The sequence below is a fragment of the Orcinus orca genome, chromosome 17, assembly GCF_937001465.1.
Source record: "Orcinus orca chromosome 17, mOrcOrc1.1, whole genome shotgun sequence".
In the NCBI taxonomy this organism is placed as follows: Eukaryota; Metazoa; Chordata; class Mammalia; order Artiodactyla; family Delphinidae; genus Orcinus; species Orcinus orca.
The window spans coordinates 37854181-37872755 of record NC_064575.1 but is presented as its reverse complement, the minus strand read 5'-3'; the positions used below and the strand labels follow the sequence as shown (position 1 = coordinate 37872755).

The window sequence follows — 18575 nt, the reverse complement described above, 5'->3', positions numbered from 1 at the left end:
AATAAAATCTTCAAAATTACAAAGGACTCAATGAAAGTGAGTTTCCCCAAACAGGCCTGGTAACAAAAATACTTAATTAAAGACTTAATGAAGAAAATACTTGCAAGGTAGAATAGGAGATACATGTAATAACAAAAGATCATCAAATGTAAATCTTTCATTTCTTTTTTTTTTACATCTTTATTGGAGTATAATTGCTTTACAATGGTGTGTTAGTTTCTGCTTTATACCAAAGTGAATCAGTTATACATATACATATGTTCCCATATCTCTTCCCTCTCGCGTCTCCCGCCCTCCCACCCTCCCTATCCCACCCCTCTAGGTGGTCACAAAGCACCAAGCTGATCTCCCTGTGCTATTCAGCTGCTTCCCACTAGCTATCTATTTTACGTATATATGTCCATGCCACTCTCTCACTTTGTCACAGCTTACCCTTCCCCCTCCCCATATCCTCAAGTCCATTCTCTAGTAGGTCTGTGTCTATTCCTGTCTTATCCCTAGGTTCTTCATGACATTTTTTTTTCTTAGATTCCATATATATGTGTTAGCATATGGTACTTGTCTTTCTCTTTCTGACTTACTTCACTCTGTATGACAGACTCTAGGTCCATCCACCTCACTACAAATAACTCAATTTTGTTTCTTTTTATGGCTGAGTAATATTCCATTGTATATATGTGCCACATCTTCTTTATCCATTCATCCGATGATGGACACTTAGGTTGTTTCCATCTCTGGGCTATTGTAAATAGAGCTGCAATGAACATTTTGGTACATGACGCTTTCTGAATTATGGTTTTCTCAGGGTATATGCCCAGTAGTGGGATTGCTGGGTCATATGGTAGTTCTATTTGTAGTTTTTTAAGGAACCTCCATACTGTTCTCCATAGTGGCTGTACCAATTCACATTCCCAACAGCAGTGCAAGAGGGTTCCCTTTTCTCCACACCCTCTCCAGCATTTATTGTTTCTAGATTTTTTCATGATGGCCATTCTGACTGGTGTGAGATGATATCTCATTGTAGTTTTGATTTGCATTTCCTTAATGATTAATGATGTTGAGCATTCTTTCATGTGTTTGTTGGCACTCTATATCTTCTTTGGAGAAATGTCTATTTAGGTCTTCTGCCCATTTTTGGATTGGGTTGTTTGTTTTTTTGTTATTGAGCTGCATGAGCTGCTTGTCAATTTTGGAGATTAATCCTTTGTCAGTTGCTTCATTTGCAAATATGTTCTCCCATTCTAAGGGAGAAAAATGTAAATCTTTCATATCTTTTTCTATGTTAAAAACTCATATTCTTTCCTGAAGGTCATAAAAGGGATGAATACTAAGATATGAATAATGAATTTCTGTTGGATTAATTTTGTTTAAACAGGACTTTAAAGTAACACAATTTCCCTCCTATTCCTAAACATTCCAATTACATTTTACTATAGTTTAAGATTAAAAACCCATGCCAATAATCAAGAGAAAGGAGTCTTTTCAAAATATACAAAATGTGGAAGAAGCTAAAATGGTAGAACCCATACACTATCATGGACATGCACACTGTCACTCTGAAATAAATTGATGCCATTTACAGTGAAATCCATGATGGCAGTCAGTAGCACTTTCCTTAAAGCTTAGTTCTTCTCCCAGTGCATAATGAGGGAGCTATTAATTTAATCTGGGGGAAACGTTTACACTCTCTCTTCTGTAAGAGGAAGCTAAAAGAGGAGAAGGAGGAATAGCACAATACAAGTTTTGAAATAGGAAATATATGAATACTGCATGCTTTACTGTGACTATAGTATGGTTCCAATCACTTGACTATATCCACCATTCTTTTTTATGGGAATATGATTTAATAGTTGTTACCATTCTACCATAATCATAAGAAATAATAATTAAAATTACTTATAGCCTGGTCAGTGAGACCTTGAGTAAATTTTGGAAGCATCCATGTTTCATACAGTTTCAGGGGATGGATATTTCCTGTTATTAACTCTATAACTTCTTCAACTGGAACAGATAGACCTTTCTCTGTTGAAGCAGTTTTGTCTTTTTCCTGGGCCTTTTCAGTTTTCTCTTATTACAGACTTGTAAAGCTTACATATACAAACTTACACATACATGTATAAAGCAAAGGAGGGATAGAGTAGTCTTGAGAGGACACTGTTTTGTAGCAGGCACACAAGACAGATATAATTCCCTGATTGCATTTGCCTCCCTAGTCCCAACTCCTTTGTGGAAAGCATCAGCATTCTGACTGGTCTCTGCACCCCACTGACTGGACAGAACACTGCATTGGCATTCTTAGGGAGCACTGATGGTCGCTCCGGAAACTGGTTAGAGCTTGTGCAGCCAAAGTGCACAGGAAAGAAACAAATATACTTAATATAACATACTTACTCTGTTTTTCTAAATTAGCATTTATTCCCTGTAAGAGGTTGATTTCTGCTTTGACAGGGAGTAATCGAACTCTATATTCACCCAAACCATAAAATTAAAGTTAACATACCTCAGCTTATCATCCTACTGGAAGAAATGTATGAAATTTAAAGTATTTTTTAATTGCTGCTGTTTAGAATGGCTGAAGCCCATTCGCTGAACTTGTTAAAGAGCAGTGTTAACGAGGGTACTTTTCATTTCTTTTTTTTCCTACCACAGCATGAATTCTCAGCCCAAAGTGTGCCCTGTTTCCCACAATAGAGACAGGGGAAAAAGTGCGAGTCTCTCACCACAAAGCATGAGACAACTACAAATACTTCTCTCCCAGAGTTCACACTGATGAGAGTCTTTGTGGAAAAGAACTTCCTCTTTTTGTGGGAATACAGTAGAAATGCAAGTTGTATTCTCCACAATTTCACTACTAGAAAAATAATATTTTTATTTATTTTATTTATTTTTATAAATAAAATAAATTTTATTTATTTTTATTTATTTTATTTTTATTTATTTTTTATTGGTCTTCTTAAAAACATATACAGTGTTTACAATAAGGAGTAAAAGAGAAGATTTTCAGTGCGATATTTCAAGGAGCATTTTCTAAAGGCAGGATCCAGTCCCAACTTTGGAAAATTAACAAACACCTATGAGATCAAAGAGTCACCTGCAAAAAATTTTATTTGTTTTTCTTTCATACTAGTTTCCTAAAGATGCATTGTTACTTCTTGATAATGTAATAGTCAGACATGACTATATGGTGGCCATTTGAGGAAGAAGTAGCTCTTACATAAGTGTCTAGTTTCCTTATCTCTTGATACAACACCTCTTGGTTTCAGAGGCTTGCACAGATTTCCTCTAAATGAATAAACTTACTAATATTTTTCTAACTATCAATTAGTCTAAAAGTAGATTTAGAAATCTACTTCTGAAGCAGTTTTGTTAAGTAATTATTGGTCAGTTCTCTTTCTGATTGGTACTTCTTTCTGCAAAACAAATCCCTGTACTTAGAACAATTAATACCACCATCCCTGGCTCCTTGATTATTACACAGTGATGTTTCTTGAGAAAAAAAGCTTACCCTTTCTTTGGGGAAACTTTAGCCCATGAAATAAAACTTCATTAAAACTAGATCTGCTTCTAATGCCAGTGTGATGCAGATCAGTATCCCCTTTCTTTTGACTTTCCAGGCTGTGTGAAGAGAATGGTATGGTTTGGTTTAGGAAGGGTTGTAGCTTAAGAGGATTGCATTATGTTTCTGTGTCACTTTGGGGGATTTTATTTCAATATTATATCCTGTTCTGTAAAAACACCATAGTCATTCTCTTACTTATTATTAAATAATTAAACGCTGCCCTTTGTTTACTTTCTCCTTCTGATCAGAGGATTCCTCTCCACTCTAGGCCTTGATCTGAGTTCCAATTCATCAGCTTGTAGTAGCTACACTTCTGATTTCTGAAGTCAGACAGATATGGGTCCCATTTCTGTCTTCATCAGTTATAATTTAGCCTGATATATGCATACCAGAGCTGGCAGTGACAAACATTTTGCTTCTCCTTATTTTCCCAGGGTTCCTTGCATTTTAATAGAGGATCACAATATTTTAAGTAGAGTTGGAATGGGGTGGAAAGAAAGAGCAGGAAAACATGCTTTTAGGAAGGTCTGAAGTACAAATCACATGGAGGTAACTGCTTGAGAGAAAACCACCCTTATTTGAGTATTGTCAATAACGTAGCACAGGGAGGCAAACGAATAAATTGTTCACTAAAAATATTCTTCTTTAGAAGAATAAAATTCACAAGAAAGCGTCATTGCAAATAAAATATATTTGTTTTCCTAAAGGAAGATATTTGAAAAGTAGTAGTAAATACCTACTTTGACCTTCTGTGTCCCTAGTGTTCTATCTCCACTAAGTTTTACGAACATTACATAGAGGAGGAGCCTGAGTCTCAAAGGCCGTAAGTAAGAGATGGATTCCAGAGCCTTTGCAAGGTCCATTATGCCCCATGGCTTCCCATTGCTTGTGCTGTTCATCCAGATACGTGCTTAGGATACCAGAATGAATACATCTCTTTCAAGAGGTTTTTAACAGACATTAGATAATAAACAAGTACAACACCTAACAAATAGAACAGAATGCCTTATTTAAAGCAGAAACAGAATAAATGCTCACCTAGTATCGTTTAAGTCCCCTTTCAATTATTTTTTGAATCAACATGTTTATATTTGAGGGTATTTTCTTATTTTTTCCTTGTTCCCTTTACTTGCACCTCCTTTCTTTATCTCTTTTCCCAACTGAAATGTTTATGGTTTCAAAAGTAATTACTTCTTGAAGAAAGTTTTCGTGTATACTAAGTGCTACCTAATGGAAGCCATAAGCATAGAGTCTGCTGGCATTTGAGTGGTATAATACATAGCCAGGTTGAATCAAGTGGGAGAGAAGGTTAATCATTCTTTTAAACTGGCAGTGTTGCCGGAGGTGGATTAATATGCTTTTTGAATCTCTTATGTGCTGTAAGTCTCCTTGATCACAATCACTATGTTAATGGTTTAGGTTTTGAATTAGAGGTGTCTCCTGGGGTCAGCTGGGTCAACTCCCTTAATCTCTCTGGCCATATTAGGTGATAGTTTTCTCATTTCTATACATGATCTATGTTAGAGGGAGTGTTGACTATACCAGACTCTTAACGTGGGCGCCCAGAAAGTGGAAGAATCTCTCTACTGGTGATTAATCATAACTCTTTTCATTGTGAATATAGTCCTTCCCTTAGGTAAGGCAGGAACACCATGAAAAACAGAAGGTTCTCAGGTGTCTGTGGAAGCTGGAGTGCTCTCGACCTGTCAGCTCACTGGCAGAGCAGGCTTCGCCCAGACACTAGAGAACAAAATGTGAAATTGGCACCAGCCAGCCTCTCCATTGCACAGGATATCCCTATTTAAATTTGACAACCAGGATATTTTACAATTTGAAATTCTTGTCATCTGGTTTTCTTTAGTTTCTTCTTTGGGATGAAAAGACTGAGAAGCTTGTTTAAAAATCTGGAATTCTGACGGTGAGGCTTAACCAGATCTATTGAGTCATCAATCAGCAAACATTGACCAATGCTTACCATTCCCCCAGTTACTATACTAAGGACCCAGACACGTCTCAGATAGTGGCCTTGCTCATTCACTGTCTTTACAGTACTTTTTTCTAAATGTAACCAGAGCTCAGGTTAAGACAAGACATTGATTTGAGTCTGAAGTAAACAAAGCTGACTGGTCTGATCCCTTCAGTTCCCAGAATTATTTTGTTTCAGGTAGTAATTTTCCCAGACCAATAGAACAAAGTCCTATCATCTATTTATTTAATATTTTATCACAATAGTCCTTGCCCCTTTGACCTCTAGTGAGGAAACTTGCATAAGAAACTGAAATATGCTTAGGTTCTATGGGTAAGTGCAGATAATGATATGAATGAAATTGAAAATGAAAGCCAAAGGTAGAAGAGGCAGTTCTGAATAGATTAAGTAAGACAGAGGTATTTAAAAAATCAACTAGAAAAGATACAATAAGGAATGGAGAGCTTCTGGAAGTTTTCCAATAGGTGAGGGGTTGGTACATCTGTTTTTTTTTTTTAAGAACATGTCTGGCAGTTGTATGCCAGAGAAAGTTATAAGGGGGGCTGACTATAGGCATGAAGTCCACTGAGAACACTGTTTCTCTAGGCCACTGACGGTATTCTCAGTGTACATTCTATAGTACTGGAAATTAAGTTAGGAAAGAAAGGGTAATCTGATGTCATTTTAAATGAAATTTCACAAATGATTAGAGCTAAAAGGTGTCTTTTTTCACTCAGCCAACACGTTGAGCACGTACTATGGGGCAAGCACTGTGCTTATGGGTAAGAGATAAAAGAAAAAATAAAGACCAGAGGAGCTCAAAAGAGAGTGTGAGAGATGCATGAACAACTCATTACAATCGAATAGGGATAGGCTATTAAATAAATAGATCATAAAGATGTAACTTTGTAAAACAGAACTTGGAGTCAATAATCCTGCTAGGGGATATTGAAGAGGATGCCAACAATGAGGGGGTCTTGGAATTAGGTTTTGAATGTCAGTAGGAATTTTCCACATGGAGAGAAGGTCAGGGGCATACCAGGCGAAGGAACATCCTGGACTTGAGAACCAATACAGTATATTCAAGTGATTGTAAATGAGTTTTTTTGACTAAAGCATAAGGTATAAGTTGCCAAATGGTAGAAAATAAAGTATAAAAGTTAGGCTGGAATAAAAGTATAAAGTGTCATAATTCTTATGATGAAAGATAGGTGTTTTCCTACAAAATGGGTTACTTATAAATATTTTAAAATTAGAGACTTCTGTGTAAAGCTTGAAAAAACAGTAAATCAGAGTTGTACTGAGCTCAGGCTTAGTGGTGAAAATTTCTGTATTTTGTTTGCCAGGTTGGATAGTGTTACAATTCTTTAACATTTGTTTTTCCTAAGTAAAGGCATCTGGTGAAAATATGGGATCCATTTTATCCTGGGGAAGTTTTGTCTTAACCTTTCTTCTATGCATTTTTTCTATTTAAAATGCTTTTGCAGAATCTAATCATAGGAAGTTTGGATACTTGAAGTACCTGCTCATATTCTCTCTTTGACATAATGGGAATAATTAGGAAGTCTTCTCTAATTTTGAGACTACCATGACTGCTCTCTTATGTTGGTTATTCCTGTAGGTGAACCAATTTTAGGTTCATCTGAGTGATTAGTTAAACTTAATCCTCACAGATTGATTCAGCAGGTCTGAAAAGATATCTCAGAATATGTATATGGAGAGATAAACAATAAGAAATTACAGTAAGCACAAAAACAGATAAATATTATTCATACTTTTTCATAAGATCTTATTTTCTCTCATTTCTCTCTTATTTTTTTCATAACTTTTCTTTAATCATATGAAAAAGAAGGGAATTCACATGGCATAACAAAAGCTATGCAAAACTTAAGGAAACACAATTTTCTGAAATTTCTCAAACTTATTTGTATAGGATTCAGAATGCATTTAAAATGATTAAATGACTTAAGCTAATTTTTTTTTATTGCAAACTGTTTTAACCCCAATTAACCAAGCAAGAAACTGAGAGTCATTCTTTACTCTTCTCCCCTCCCTTAAACTCTGATTGGAACAATCCCTAAGAGTTGTCATAATTATACTATATATATATAAAAATATATATGTATAAATATAAATACACACACACACACGTCCATTGTTCTCTATGTCCATTGTCATATCTTTTACATTTCTTACTCGGATGTAACATCCCAGTTCACTTTTTCCCTGACTCCAGTATTATTTCTGTCTTGTTTATTCTCTGCATTGCAACCTAAATTTCATTCAACGGCTTAGAGCTCTTTGATAGCTTCTCTTTAATTTTGGGGAAAAGGCTTCAAGCACTGTGCTCTTGCCTACTAGTCCACCCTTATCTGGTTTCTCTATCCTTACTTAGCATCTCCTTCTTCCATAAATTTTCAGCAATACTCAATAGATTTCAGGGTTAGACTTCTCTTAATGCTGAACTTCCTCCAGGTTATGTCATCAATTTGTATCATTCTTTACTCATTCAATCCTTGGTTAATGCACTCTCATCATATAAGTTTCAGAATAAACATTGACTCTCTGGCTTTTCATGGCTTCCGTTAGAGATTAAATTCCCTTTCTATGTGTTCTTATAAAACTTGGCTGTCCAGTTACCTGTGAGAGGTATAGTTATATTTTAGAGTTCATTTCCCCTATTACATTGTAAACTGCATGTGAACAATGTCCTTATTTACCAGTGTTGTAGGTACTCAGTGAATATTTATTCTGTTAAAAGATTTATTCTGTTAAAAGTTAAGAGACTGTTTATGTTCCATAAATAAGAGAAAATGTAGCTCAGAACCAAGTAGTGGCAAGAGACTTGCATAATAGTATACAATATTGAGAGACAGTAGGAATTTAGGTTAGACAGTACTTGGTTACTGAATTAATTGTGAAGGTGAGGGATGATTATACAGAGTCCAGAGTTTTATTATTTTTTTAAATTAATTTTTATTAAAGTATAGTTGCTTTACAATGTTGTGTTAGTTTCTGCTGTACAGCAAAGTGAACCAGTTATACCTATACATATATTCCCTCTTTTTTATATTTCTACCCATTTAGGTCACCAGAGAGCATTGAGTTGAGTTCCCTGTGCTATACCATAGTTTCTCATTAGTTATCTATTTTATACATAGTGGTGTATATGTCAATCCAAATCTCCTAATTCATCCCCCCCTTCCCCCCCTTGGTATCCATGTGTTTGTTCTCTACATCTGTGTCTCTATTTCTGCTTTGCGAATAAGTTCATCTGTACCATTTTTCTAGATTCCACATATAAGTGATATTATACGATATTTGTTTTTCTCTTTCTGACTTACTTCACTCTGTATGACAGTCTCTAAGTCCATCCATGTCTCTGCAAATGGCACTATTTCATTCCTTATTATGGCTGAGTAATATTCCATTGTATATATGTACCACATTCTCTTTATTCATTTCTCTGTTGATGGACATTTAGGTTGCTTCAATATCCTGGCTAGTGTAAATAGTGCTGCAATGAATATTAGGGTGCAAGCATCTTTTTGAATTATGCTTTTCTCCAGGTATATGCCCAGAAGTGGGATTGCTGAGTCACATGGTAGTTCTATGTTTAGTTTTCTAAGGAGCCTGCATACTGTACTCCATAGTGGCTGCACCAATTTACATTCCCACCAACAGTGTAGGAGGGTTCCGTTTTCTCCACATCCTCTCCAGCATTTATTGTTTGTAGATTTTTTGATGATGACCATTCTGACCAGTGTGAGGTGATACCTCCTTGTAGTTTTGATTTGCATTTCTCTCATAATTAGTGATGTTGAGCATCTTTTCATGTGCTTGTTGGCCATCTTTGGAGAAATGTCTATTTAGGTCTTCCATCCATTTTTTCACTGGGTTGTGTTTTTTTGATATTGATCTGCATGAGTCGCTTATATATTTTACAAATTTATTTATGTTTATATATTTTGGAAATTAATCCCTTGTCAGTTGCTTCGTTTGCAAATATTTTCTCCCATTCTGAGGGTTGTCAGAGTCCAGAGTCTTCAGTGTTTCCTCAGTATCCAACTTGGGCAACTGTACAAATAGTGGTGGTATAAATGATGTAGAGAGATGAATAGTGGAAGTAAGTATTGAAGGTAAAATTAATCGTTCAGTAATATCACATAATTAATTTTAAGTGTCCATGTTATATTTGGGCAGAGTTTTTCACTTTGCAATTAGTTAGGTTTGTAAGAGACTCAGGAGAGAGATATGTACGTTTTAGGTCAAGATCTGTGATATATATGGTGGCTGGAATCACAAGAGTAGATGAGACCATCTATCAAGGGCAGAAGAGAGCTTCTGAGAAATACACATCTCTTGGGAGAGGGCAAAGTGAGAGTGCCCAGTGAAAGAGATAAGGATGTCCAGAGGCAGGAGGAAGAAGTAGCAAATTAAGATGCTACTGTTGTTAAGGTGAAAGATTTTTCTGAGATGACAAACTTGATCAACAAAATCAAATATTGCTGAAAGGTGATATAATGACCAAACAATATTCATTCAATTTAATCACAAATTAAATGTCGGTGAATGCAATTCCAGTGCAGATAAGTAAGAAGAAAATAGCAAAATTGTGTGAGTCATGAGGTACATAAAGATAAGAAAATACAGACAGTGAGAATAAATACAAATTTTTGATAAACTGTACTGTGAAATTAGGAGGAGAGGAAAGGTAGCTAGAGAATTACTTGACATCAAGCAAGAGTAATTTTTAATGGGAAGGGGGCAGCTTTCTAATGGGAGGGGGCCAAAATAAAATTGCTAAAGAGGAAAACCTTAACAATACCAATGAGATGGGAAAATGAATGGAAGTTACTGAGGAAGTGAGAATAGGTGAACTATGTAGAAAAGCTATCCTTGTATGTAAAGAGAAAAAGTTATTTAGGGGTATTTTTGCTTTATAGTCTGTGTTTTCTCTGTGAAGTAAAAGTTTGATGGGAGGTGATGTCACCTCGAGATAGTGCTCATCAAATATCCTATGTGCTTATCTATATTTTTCATCCTCCTTTGTAGTTAGACTCTTTTCCTTTGATTAGTTGTGGCCAGTGGCATAGAAGCAGAATAAAGTGTATCACTTCTGAGCTGAGGTCATTAGGAGCCAATGTCCCTCTGGTCTGGTCCTCTGCTATTGTGACATCGGAGGTCACATAGTCCAGATGATGTGGCTGCAAGATGGATCAGGACCATGTGATCTGTAAGGGCTTTACTTAGTAGAGAAATAACTTACTAGTATTTTCCACTGAGATTCCTGTGTTAAATAGATCTCCCTGTGAGAGCTCAGAGAGCATAGCGAAGACTGAAATGACAAAGACAGAGGGAGAGATGTTGGCAACATATGGAAGGTGCCTGGCAGATAATATATTTAATGGTAAACAAAGCTGCTGGAGTAACAGAGAGAGTATATAAGAGATGAGAAGAAAACCAACTGTATGTAGTATCTAGCGCTAAGGAGTGAGGAGAGAAACAACTGAAAAAAAAATAAAAAGAATGATCAGAAAGAAGCTAGGTGGTATGTCAACAGAAATCATAAGATTGCTATAAAACATAAAGGAAGGTAGTTTTAAAAGAAGCACCATTTAAAGGAGTCAGTTGTTTCGCAAAGGGAAAATCCTATAGGAACTGAAAATAAACCATGTGATTTGATGACTAAACTTTTATGAAAAAAATGGAACCATTTCAGGAAAGTCATGGGAGAAGACGCTGTGTTACAGTGGGGAGAGTAATCAATACATTGTGAGGAAAGGTGCCTTCATTTCCAAGAAATGCCAGTTAAGAAGTGAAGAGAGCATTTAAAGGGAAGGGATAATGTAAGAAAATTTTTTTAAAAATTAATTAAGGAAACTTGAATAATTCCTAGACAAAGAGGAAGGTATTAGTGAGAGATGAAAATCAGAGAAAGCTATCTTAAGATGTTGTTATGGACTGAATTGTGTCCCCACAAAAAATATATGTTGAAGCCCCTCTCAATTTTACTGTAGAAGATAGGAGATAGGTCCTTTAGGGAGGTAACTGAAGTTAAATGAAGTCATAAGGGTGGGGTAATAATCTGACAGGGACTGATGGTGTCCTTATAAGAAGAGGAATAGATTCCAGAGATCTCTCTCCCTCTGCTCATAGAGGAAAGGCCGTGTGAGGACACCGCAAGAAGACAGCCATCAGCAAGCCAGGAAGATTGTTCTCACCACAAACCAATTCTTATGGTATTCAATACCTTAACCTTGGACTTCCACCCTCTAGAACTGTGAGAAAATAAATTTCTTCTGTTTAAGTCATTCAGTCGATAGTGTTTCGCTATAACAGCCCAACCAGACTAATACAGACCTTCATGTACACTGCAGTATACAGAAGCTAAACAGTGATTGTGAGCCAGAGATTACATCTTGAACAGAAGTGTAATGACGCTTGTGGTACTCACAACTTCACGAATTTTGTCAGAAAGATGTGAAAAAAAGTCAAACAGTTCTGATAGTGGATATTTTCTTTCTGTTTCTGACATAAAGCAGTGTCTGACAGCCTCCCTGATACCCATCGGTATCGCAGTTTTGATTCTGTGGCTCCAGTTCTACATGGCACCAAGGTGCTGTGTACTGTCCATTATTGGGTTTTTGGGAGATGTACCTATTGCCAACAAGTGGGTCAAACCACTGGGGCTCTTCTGAAGTCCTCCCTAAATTTAGACCCAGCTTCAGCTCCAAATCAGAGTTTTCAGAGAGCCCAGGGTGAGGCTCACTTGCCACAGTAGACACGTTGGCTAACGGGTTGCACTGCAGCACCCGCACGGACAAAGACAGCATCACGATGCCACCGTTCTTCTTCTGCAGGGGCGAACCGGTGGACCGTCAGCTTGGCCCCCAGCACAGTCACCTGCCTGTTCACTCTCTTGGCCCCTGTGAGGAAGGTGTTCAGCCCCGGCTTTGAGGTCAGAGTCGTCTCCTCTCTGGGTTCGTGTGAATGGAGGAGCCGCAGCCCTGGTCTGGGTGGTGTCTTGGCCCTGGGTTTCCGGGTTTGGAGGCGTATCTTACCACCTAGACCCCCACCTAGGGCTCAAGGGTTCAGGGGCTGTGTACCGTGGGTTTTGGGGGCAGAAGATATTTAACCTGGCGTTTGAGGAAATTGAGGGAGAAGAGACTCAGGTTCAAGGGCTCCTGGTTTGAATTTCTCGCTCTAGGTTTGAGGGCCAGGGCAGTCTCTCACCAGAAGCTGCCGGATATCATCAGGAACATTCCGAGTGTTCTTGCACATACCCTGGGCAGCTGAGTTGGAGAAGATGACAGGTGCCTGTGACACTTCTAGGGCTCGCCGTGCCACAGCATCCGAGACATGGGACAAGTCCACCATCATGCCCAGGCGGTTCATTTCTGCCACCACCTTCTGCAGGGACAGGATGGGGAGAGGGCATCAGGGCTGCATTTACCTTGTGTGCATTTATCTGTAGGGAACAGGCGGGGCTGTACATTCATGTGGGGCAGGGTATGAAACCCTGGTCCTTACCTCGCCAAAGCATGTCAGCCGACTGACATTGCTGGAGAAGGGGTGGATACCCTTTGCTGAGTTCTGCGTCCTGCAGGATGCCCAGGAGGCAGTCTGACTGGTGGCTGTGACTTGGCTACAAGAGCCTAGAAAGAGGTTCTGTCGAACTGTCTACACCTGCAACTACCTGGTGCAAGAGGAGGGACCCAAACTGGGCTGTGCCTGGCAGTAGCAGGGCCCTTCTGGGGATTCAGTCTTCTTCTGCAAACCTCCATTCCCCTCCCCACCCAGGTTCAGGGCCGGATCCCAGGGGTAAACTTGCTTTGGGCCCCAGCGTGATCTTGGGCAGATCCCTGCCTCACTGGGCCCTCACCATCTGCACTGTGTTTACCAGGGCACGTTGCAGGTGTGGGTGAGTGTCACGTAGTGCACACCCAGCGCATAGAAGGTACGCAAGATGGAGAGGCTACTGTCCAGTGAGTGGCCGTCCTCCACACCAATGAGGCAAGCCCACTTCCGGCTATTGTTGAGAGCTGAGGGCAGGTAGGTCAGATGATCATTTTCAGAGGCAGGGGAAGCTTACTGAAGTCCCTAACACCTACCACCACCAGTCTGTTTACCTTTTTTTGTTTGTTTTTTTGGCCGTGCCGCGCAGCATGAGGGCTCTAAGTTCCCCCACAAGGGATCAAACCCGAGCCCCCTGCAGTGGAAGCGTGGAGTCTTAACCTCTGGATTACCAGGGAAGTCCCCCTTCTACCTTTAACTGAGGTCACAAGCTCCAGCTCAGAATAGGAAGCACACATGAGGCGGATGAGGTGAATTTGCTCCAGGGTGAGGCGCACAGCATCCCGTTCGTGGGTCTGGCATGGGACGTAGGCTGACCAGAACTGAGGGAAGGCCAGGGCTTAGTTTGGGCTTTGGAACTCCTTGGGGCTCAGCTGGCACAGCACTCACTGTGCCCAGAAGTCACATGTAATGCGTTGCTTTCTCTGTGGTACTTGGATGCCCGTCAGGCTGGCTCACTGTGACCCCTGTAGCCCCCAGCATCCATGGCATGGCACTTTCTAGGTCACTGTGGTAACTTAGTTCCAATGTGACTAACCTGTGGTCTCTGAGGCCCCCAAAGGGCCCCACATTCCCCAGCAGCCATGGTGGCACCTTGTGTGTCCCTTTGGTACCTGGGCACCTCTGAGACCATCGTTCAGCCTGTCCAAGCTGGTCTGACCATGGCTGAAATTGCGCAGATTAACATCCTGTAGCCCACTGTGGTAAAACTGCCTCAGGACCAGGGGCATCTCGTTGTGGCTGGAGGGAGGTCAAGGCAAATGGGTGGGCTCCTTAGGTCTTGAGATCAGGCAGGACACATTGCCAGGCCTGGGCCAGCCTGGGTGTCCCCACCTCACACTGTCACACAGACTATGGAGCAGCTGCGGCCTGGGCTGAGGGGTTCCCACCAGGGAGGGGATGACAGAGAAGGGGAAGGGCATCTGTAGATGATGGACAGGACATCCAGCGGTGGTGTGAGGGAGCCTCCCCACTAGCTCTGCATGCTCCGGACCTCCTCCTCTGCCCAGGGCCAGGCTAGGCCCCCACCGGCCCCCAGCAGCCCGCACACACTGCAGCCACCCCTCCACAAGCGGGAAGTCCCGCATCAGGGCCCTCGTGCGCTCCCGCGGACTTGGGGTGCTGGAGGTGCCCGGTGTGGTCTGCACGGGTTACCAGCCGCAGCAGCAGACCCAGCAGGAGCAGCAGACACAGCAGAGGCCGCTGACTGAGTGCGCGGGGACCTTCGAGGTCCCCGGGCCGCAAGCTGCGCAGGGCCAGGCAGGCGGGCAGAGGCGGGTCTGAGAGGGGCGGGCGATGGGGTTCTGCCCGTGGACTCAGGCCACCCAGCGGCGCGGCCTCGCGAGGGGGGCGGGGTGAAGGAGGGGATACAGCGTCACAGGACCCTGCGACCCGTGTGCGGAGAGCCGCGATCCGCGAAGCCCGGCAGCCACAGGGAGGCACTGCCCTCCCGCCGCCTGCTCAGAGGCAGCTCCCGCGGGCTAACCTGGCCTCTGCTGAGAGCCCACTCGCCTCCCATCGCGGGTTCCCTCCGCCCCCGCCCCTCTTCCCACTCCCACTGCTCCGAGGGGGCGCCCTAGGTTGCTCTCCCCACCTCTAACCTTCCTGTCCAAGCTGGGGCCACCTTCAGCCTGAGGCCTCCCGGGAGCACACCTCGTCCCCATCTGCCTGCAGCCGGCCCCGCCCACCCCGAGGGCTGCGTGCGAGTGTCTCTGTGGCCACAAGTGCTCTGGGCTCCCGGTTTCCCGGTACTGGGCCATGGGGGCTGGTGTGGGGGAAGAGATAGTTTCTGGAAATGGGGAGGGGGGTAACGTTGTGAGCTCTGGATTCAGGAAGGGGCCCTCTGCCCCCGACCTTCTCTCTCCACCTACTTGACTCCCCAACCTGCATGACCATTCTCTGGGCACTTCAACCAGCACCTGGGAACTATCAGGAACCCCCCCCACTTCTGTCACCCAGCCTCAGGAAAGAGCGCCCTCAGGAGTCACTACACCTCCCCAGGGCCTGAATAGAGGGACTTCTGGGATGTGAACTGAACAACCTTCTGGGGAGAGTCAGCGACCCTTTTACTCAACAGAGCAGGAAGTCAGCAGGCTATTTGAGTGGAAGGAAATGAAGTCGTTTCCATGGCAGCAGAGCCCCCACCGCAGCAACCTTCCTCCCAGAGCTGCTGGCTGACCTTCTGGCCAGGATCCCTTCTACCTCAGCGTGGAAGGCCCGGCCTCGTGGAGAAGTATAGGTTCTGAGGAAGACCTGGCACCTGGGTTCTGCTGCTACACTTGCCTTATCTCGTGGCCCTTTTGGCTCTAGCTTTCCCAGAAACCTCAAGGGCTAAGTGCCTGCGCTTGCTCAGAGGCCGCACGCCATTCCCCATTTCCAGCCTCAGGCCCTCCCCCAGCTGCCTCCTCTAGGGACCCCCTCCCACCAGCGCGCGCGCACACACACACACACACACACACACACACACACACACACACACACACTGGGGATGTGCCTTCTCACAGAAGCTCAACCACTGAGATGCTTTAGGGGCTGCGCCCAAACTCCTTCATCCCCAGCCTCTCAAGTTTTTCCTCTGATCCCTGGCACCCCCTGGAGCTGTTCCACCTTTGGAACCTTTCCCGCATGGCAGGAGTGCCTAGCGCAGGGGTAGTGACCTAAGTCTGAGCACTGGCGACCCTAAAAATCTGTTACACAAAAACATTTTATTGAGCATTAAGGGACCCCACTGGAGACAGAAAGGGCTGGCAATAAGGGAGCATGTGAACCTCGGGGCAGGGTGCGTGCTGCTTGATTCTCCATCCTGTTCTTGTTTCAGGGAGCAGGTCTTCCTGGGTCTCTCTATCCTGCCTCCTGACACCCCAGGCAGGAGGCTCTTTGGGAAGCCACAGATTGCTGCTTTCCGTTTCAAAAATCCCAGCTCCCCCCTGGTTTGTGGTGGTGGCCGCTGACAAAGGCTCAGGGCAGGAGCACATGTGGTAGACTGCTAAGGCTTCTCTGCACCCTGTCTCTGCTCCTGCATCCTCCTTGGCTCGAAGAGTGTAGACTTTTCTTTCTTCAGCTCACAAAGGGGCCCCTGAGGACTGAGCAGAGGAACGGCAGGTTTTCTTCCAGGCCAGCTTTAGCCCTCGGATGTTCAGGGCAGACTCTCAAAACAAACCTCAGTTTCTGAGGCTCCTGGCTTATGGACATTTAGTGTAGAAGGAGGCTCCTGGCTGGGGAAGGCACAGACAAAATGACACAGGTTCTAATCTGTGGCAGTGGGCAGTTGGGGGGGGGGCAGGGTCACTGCAGGAAGAGGCATTCGCTGGCTTAGGCAGTTAAACCGTCGCACTCTCTTCAGGATGGCTCACCTGCAAGATTCTGAGGGGTCCGCCTCCTGGCACCAAGCTACAATCGCCGGACTGTGGGTCTGGAGAAACGCAGGTCGCAATCCGACCTTTTTGGAGTGTGCTTTCCCTTGGGAGCACGTCTGGCAACTGGCTTCTCTGCTTCCACATTTGCTGGCGTGGCCAGAGGTACATCTCCGTAGACCCGGTAACCACCAACCAGGCAGTATGTCTCCACATGCCGGCCCAACTGCTTTTCTCCACACCCTCGATAGAGGACATGGTAGAGACCAGGTGTAGGAGGAGAACCGGGAGCAACTGCTGCTGCAAAGAAAATCAGAACTGATCAGTCACTTCTGCTGTGCACAGTCTCCTGCCAGAACTTCCCTCTCTAAGGTCTCTCCCAGTTTCTAGCTGAAGACGTTTAATCTACTTGACGTCCAAAACACAGCCATGGCCCATCACCTCTATGAGTCCTTAAGGAGGGACACAGGCTGCAAAAGAGCCTACGGCTTCAGCAGATGAGGAAGTCTCTTCATCGTTTCCAGGGAAAACAGTAGAACCCGAAAGTAATTGCAATCATGATCCTCTCCATCTCTCCCTTCCACAACAGAGAAAACCTTTCTTGCAGTCTGTCACTTCTGAGGCTTTCATGGAAATGTCTTTCAAGTTTTGAAAAAAATAATCCAATATATATTGGTTAAGAACCCAGCCCACCTTGGCAACCCCTCTTGGGTCCAATTTATACTGCCTGTTTCAACCACACTGAACTCTAGCCCTCTGATACTTTTATGTAGATTAGAACAAGGCCAAATCCTGAGGCAGAGTGAGCAGGAGACTCAGAACCGGGTTCTGGGTCCCAGCTCTAGGCTCACATCAACCCAGCCTCCTGGGACACCATCTCCTCAGCCCTCCAGTCTCATTAGTACTGCATCAACCCCTCTTCGTTCTTTTGGTCTTCCCATCAATATGGCACTACCCTCTCCCCTAGTACTCAGCAACTCAGGATGGGATGTGTCTGAGGGGACCGATAGAGATGCCTACATGACAGCACAGATGTGCCTGCGTTGGCAGGTGCGGTTCAAGAGTGGCCCTCTTCCTCAAACTGCTCCTTTTACCATTTGCCAACAAAAATGCACTTGTCTTTTGCTAAGAGGCCAATAAGTAAAGGGTCTGAATGGAAGCATCCTCTAGCCCACATGGGAAGGCTACAATTATAAAAATTAGAGACTTCCTGCACACTTGTCCTGGGATGACCTTTCACTTCTCCTCAGCAGTGAGCACTGTGGGTCTCTGAAGGTGTCCCTGGTCACTGGTATTACTTAGAGCTGGGAAAGTGCTTAGGTGTATGTGGTGGGCAAACCCCACAGGAAAATGTGGCAGCCAGGGCAGGTTGTGTGTACACCATGCCTCTTGTACAGGTGGCCGGACTCGGTGTACCTGTTGCACTGCCCTCCCAGGGAACAGAGGACAGGTTTGAGTAAATATAGAAGATATGGTCAGACATTCTCTCTCAGACAACCAAAGAGATTTGTATCTGGTGGAGAACTTTCTCCAAGGAAAGAAGTTCCCTCCAGGATAGGGAAGTTTCTCTGAGGGCAGCAAGTTTGCATAGTTACCCTGCCAAGGTAACTGTGAGAAGGCC

General features: G+C 43.2%; 2 protein-coding genes across 2 annotated transcripts; both read right to left on the bottom strand.

Annotated features, from left to right (window-relative positions):
• Positions 1 to 12129: 12129 nt before the first annotated feature.
• LOC125961685 (dipeptidase 2-like) lies at positions 12130 to 15120 on the bottom strand. The gene is given in 10 exon segments (XM_049700488.1): positions 12130 to 12185; positions 12298 to 12382; positions 12762 to 12938; positions 13059 to 13128; positions 13429 to 13570; positions 13795 to 13924; positions 14216 to 14342; positions 14664 to 14744; positions 14746 to 14881; positions 14994 to 15120. Coding segments are annotated over 10 exon segments (1131 nt in total).
• A 107-nt stretch (positions 15121 to 15227) lies between these two features.
• LOC117196897 (DPEP2 neighbor protein-like) lies at positions 15228 to 18437 on the bottom strand. The gene is made up of 3 exons (XM_049700487.1): positions 18371 to 18437; positions 17041 to 17254; positions 15228 to 15390 (listed from the first exon to the last, which is right to left on the bottom strand). Exons 1-3 carry the CDS (start codon positions 18435 to 18437, stop codon positions 15228 to 15230), a joined length of 444 nt encoding a protein of 147 aa, XP_049556444.1.
• Between the last annotated feature and the right edge of the window lie 138 nt (positions 18438 to 18575).

What these genes read in the sequence shown, in the direction of transcription:
- LOC117196897 (XM_049700487.1), bottom strand. Translation starts at nt 18,437, where the DNA reads ATGTCTGACCATATCTTCTATATTTACTCAAACCTGTCCTCTGTTCCC. An exon ending in CTGGGAGGGCAGTGCAACAG is followed by an intron (nt 17,255 to 18,370) that starts GTACACCGAGTC and finishes TTTTCTTTGCAG; the next exon opens with CAGCAGTTGCTCCCGGTTCT. An exon ending in GGAAAGCACACTCCAAAAAG is followed by an intron (nt 15,391 to 17,040) that starts GTCGGATTGCGA and finishes CCCCATTTCCAG; the next exon opens with AAACTATCTCTTCCCCCACA.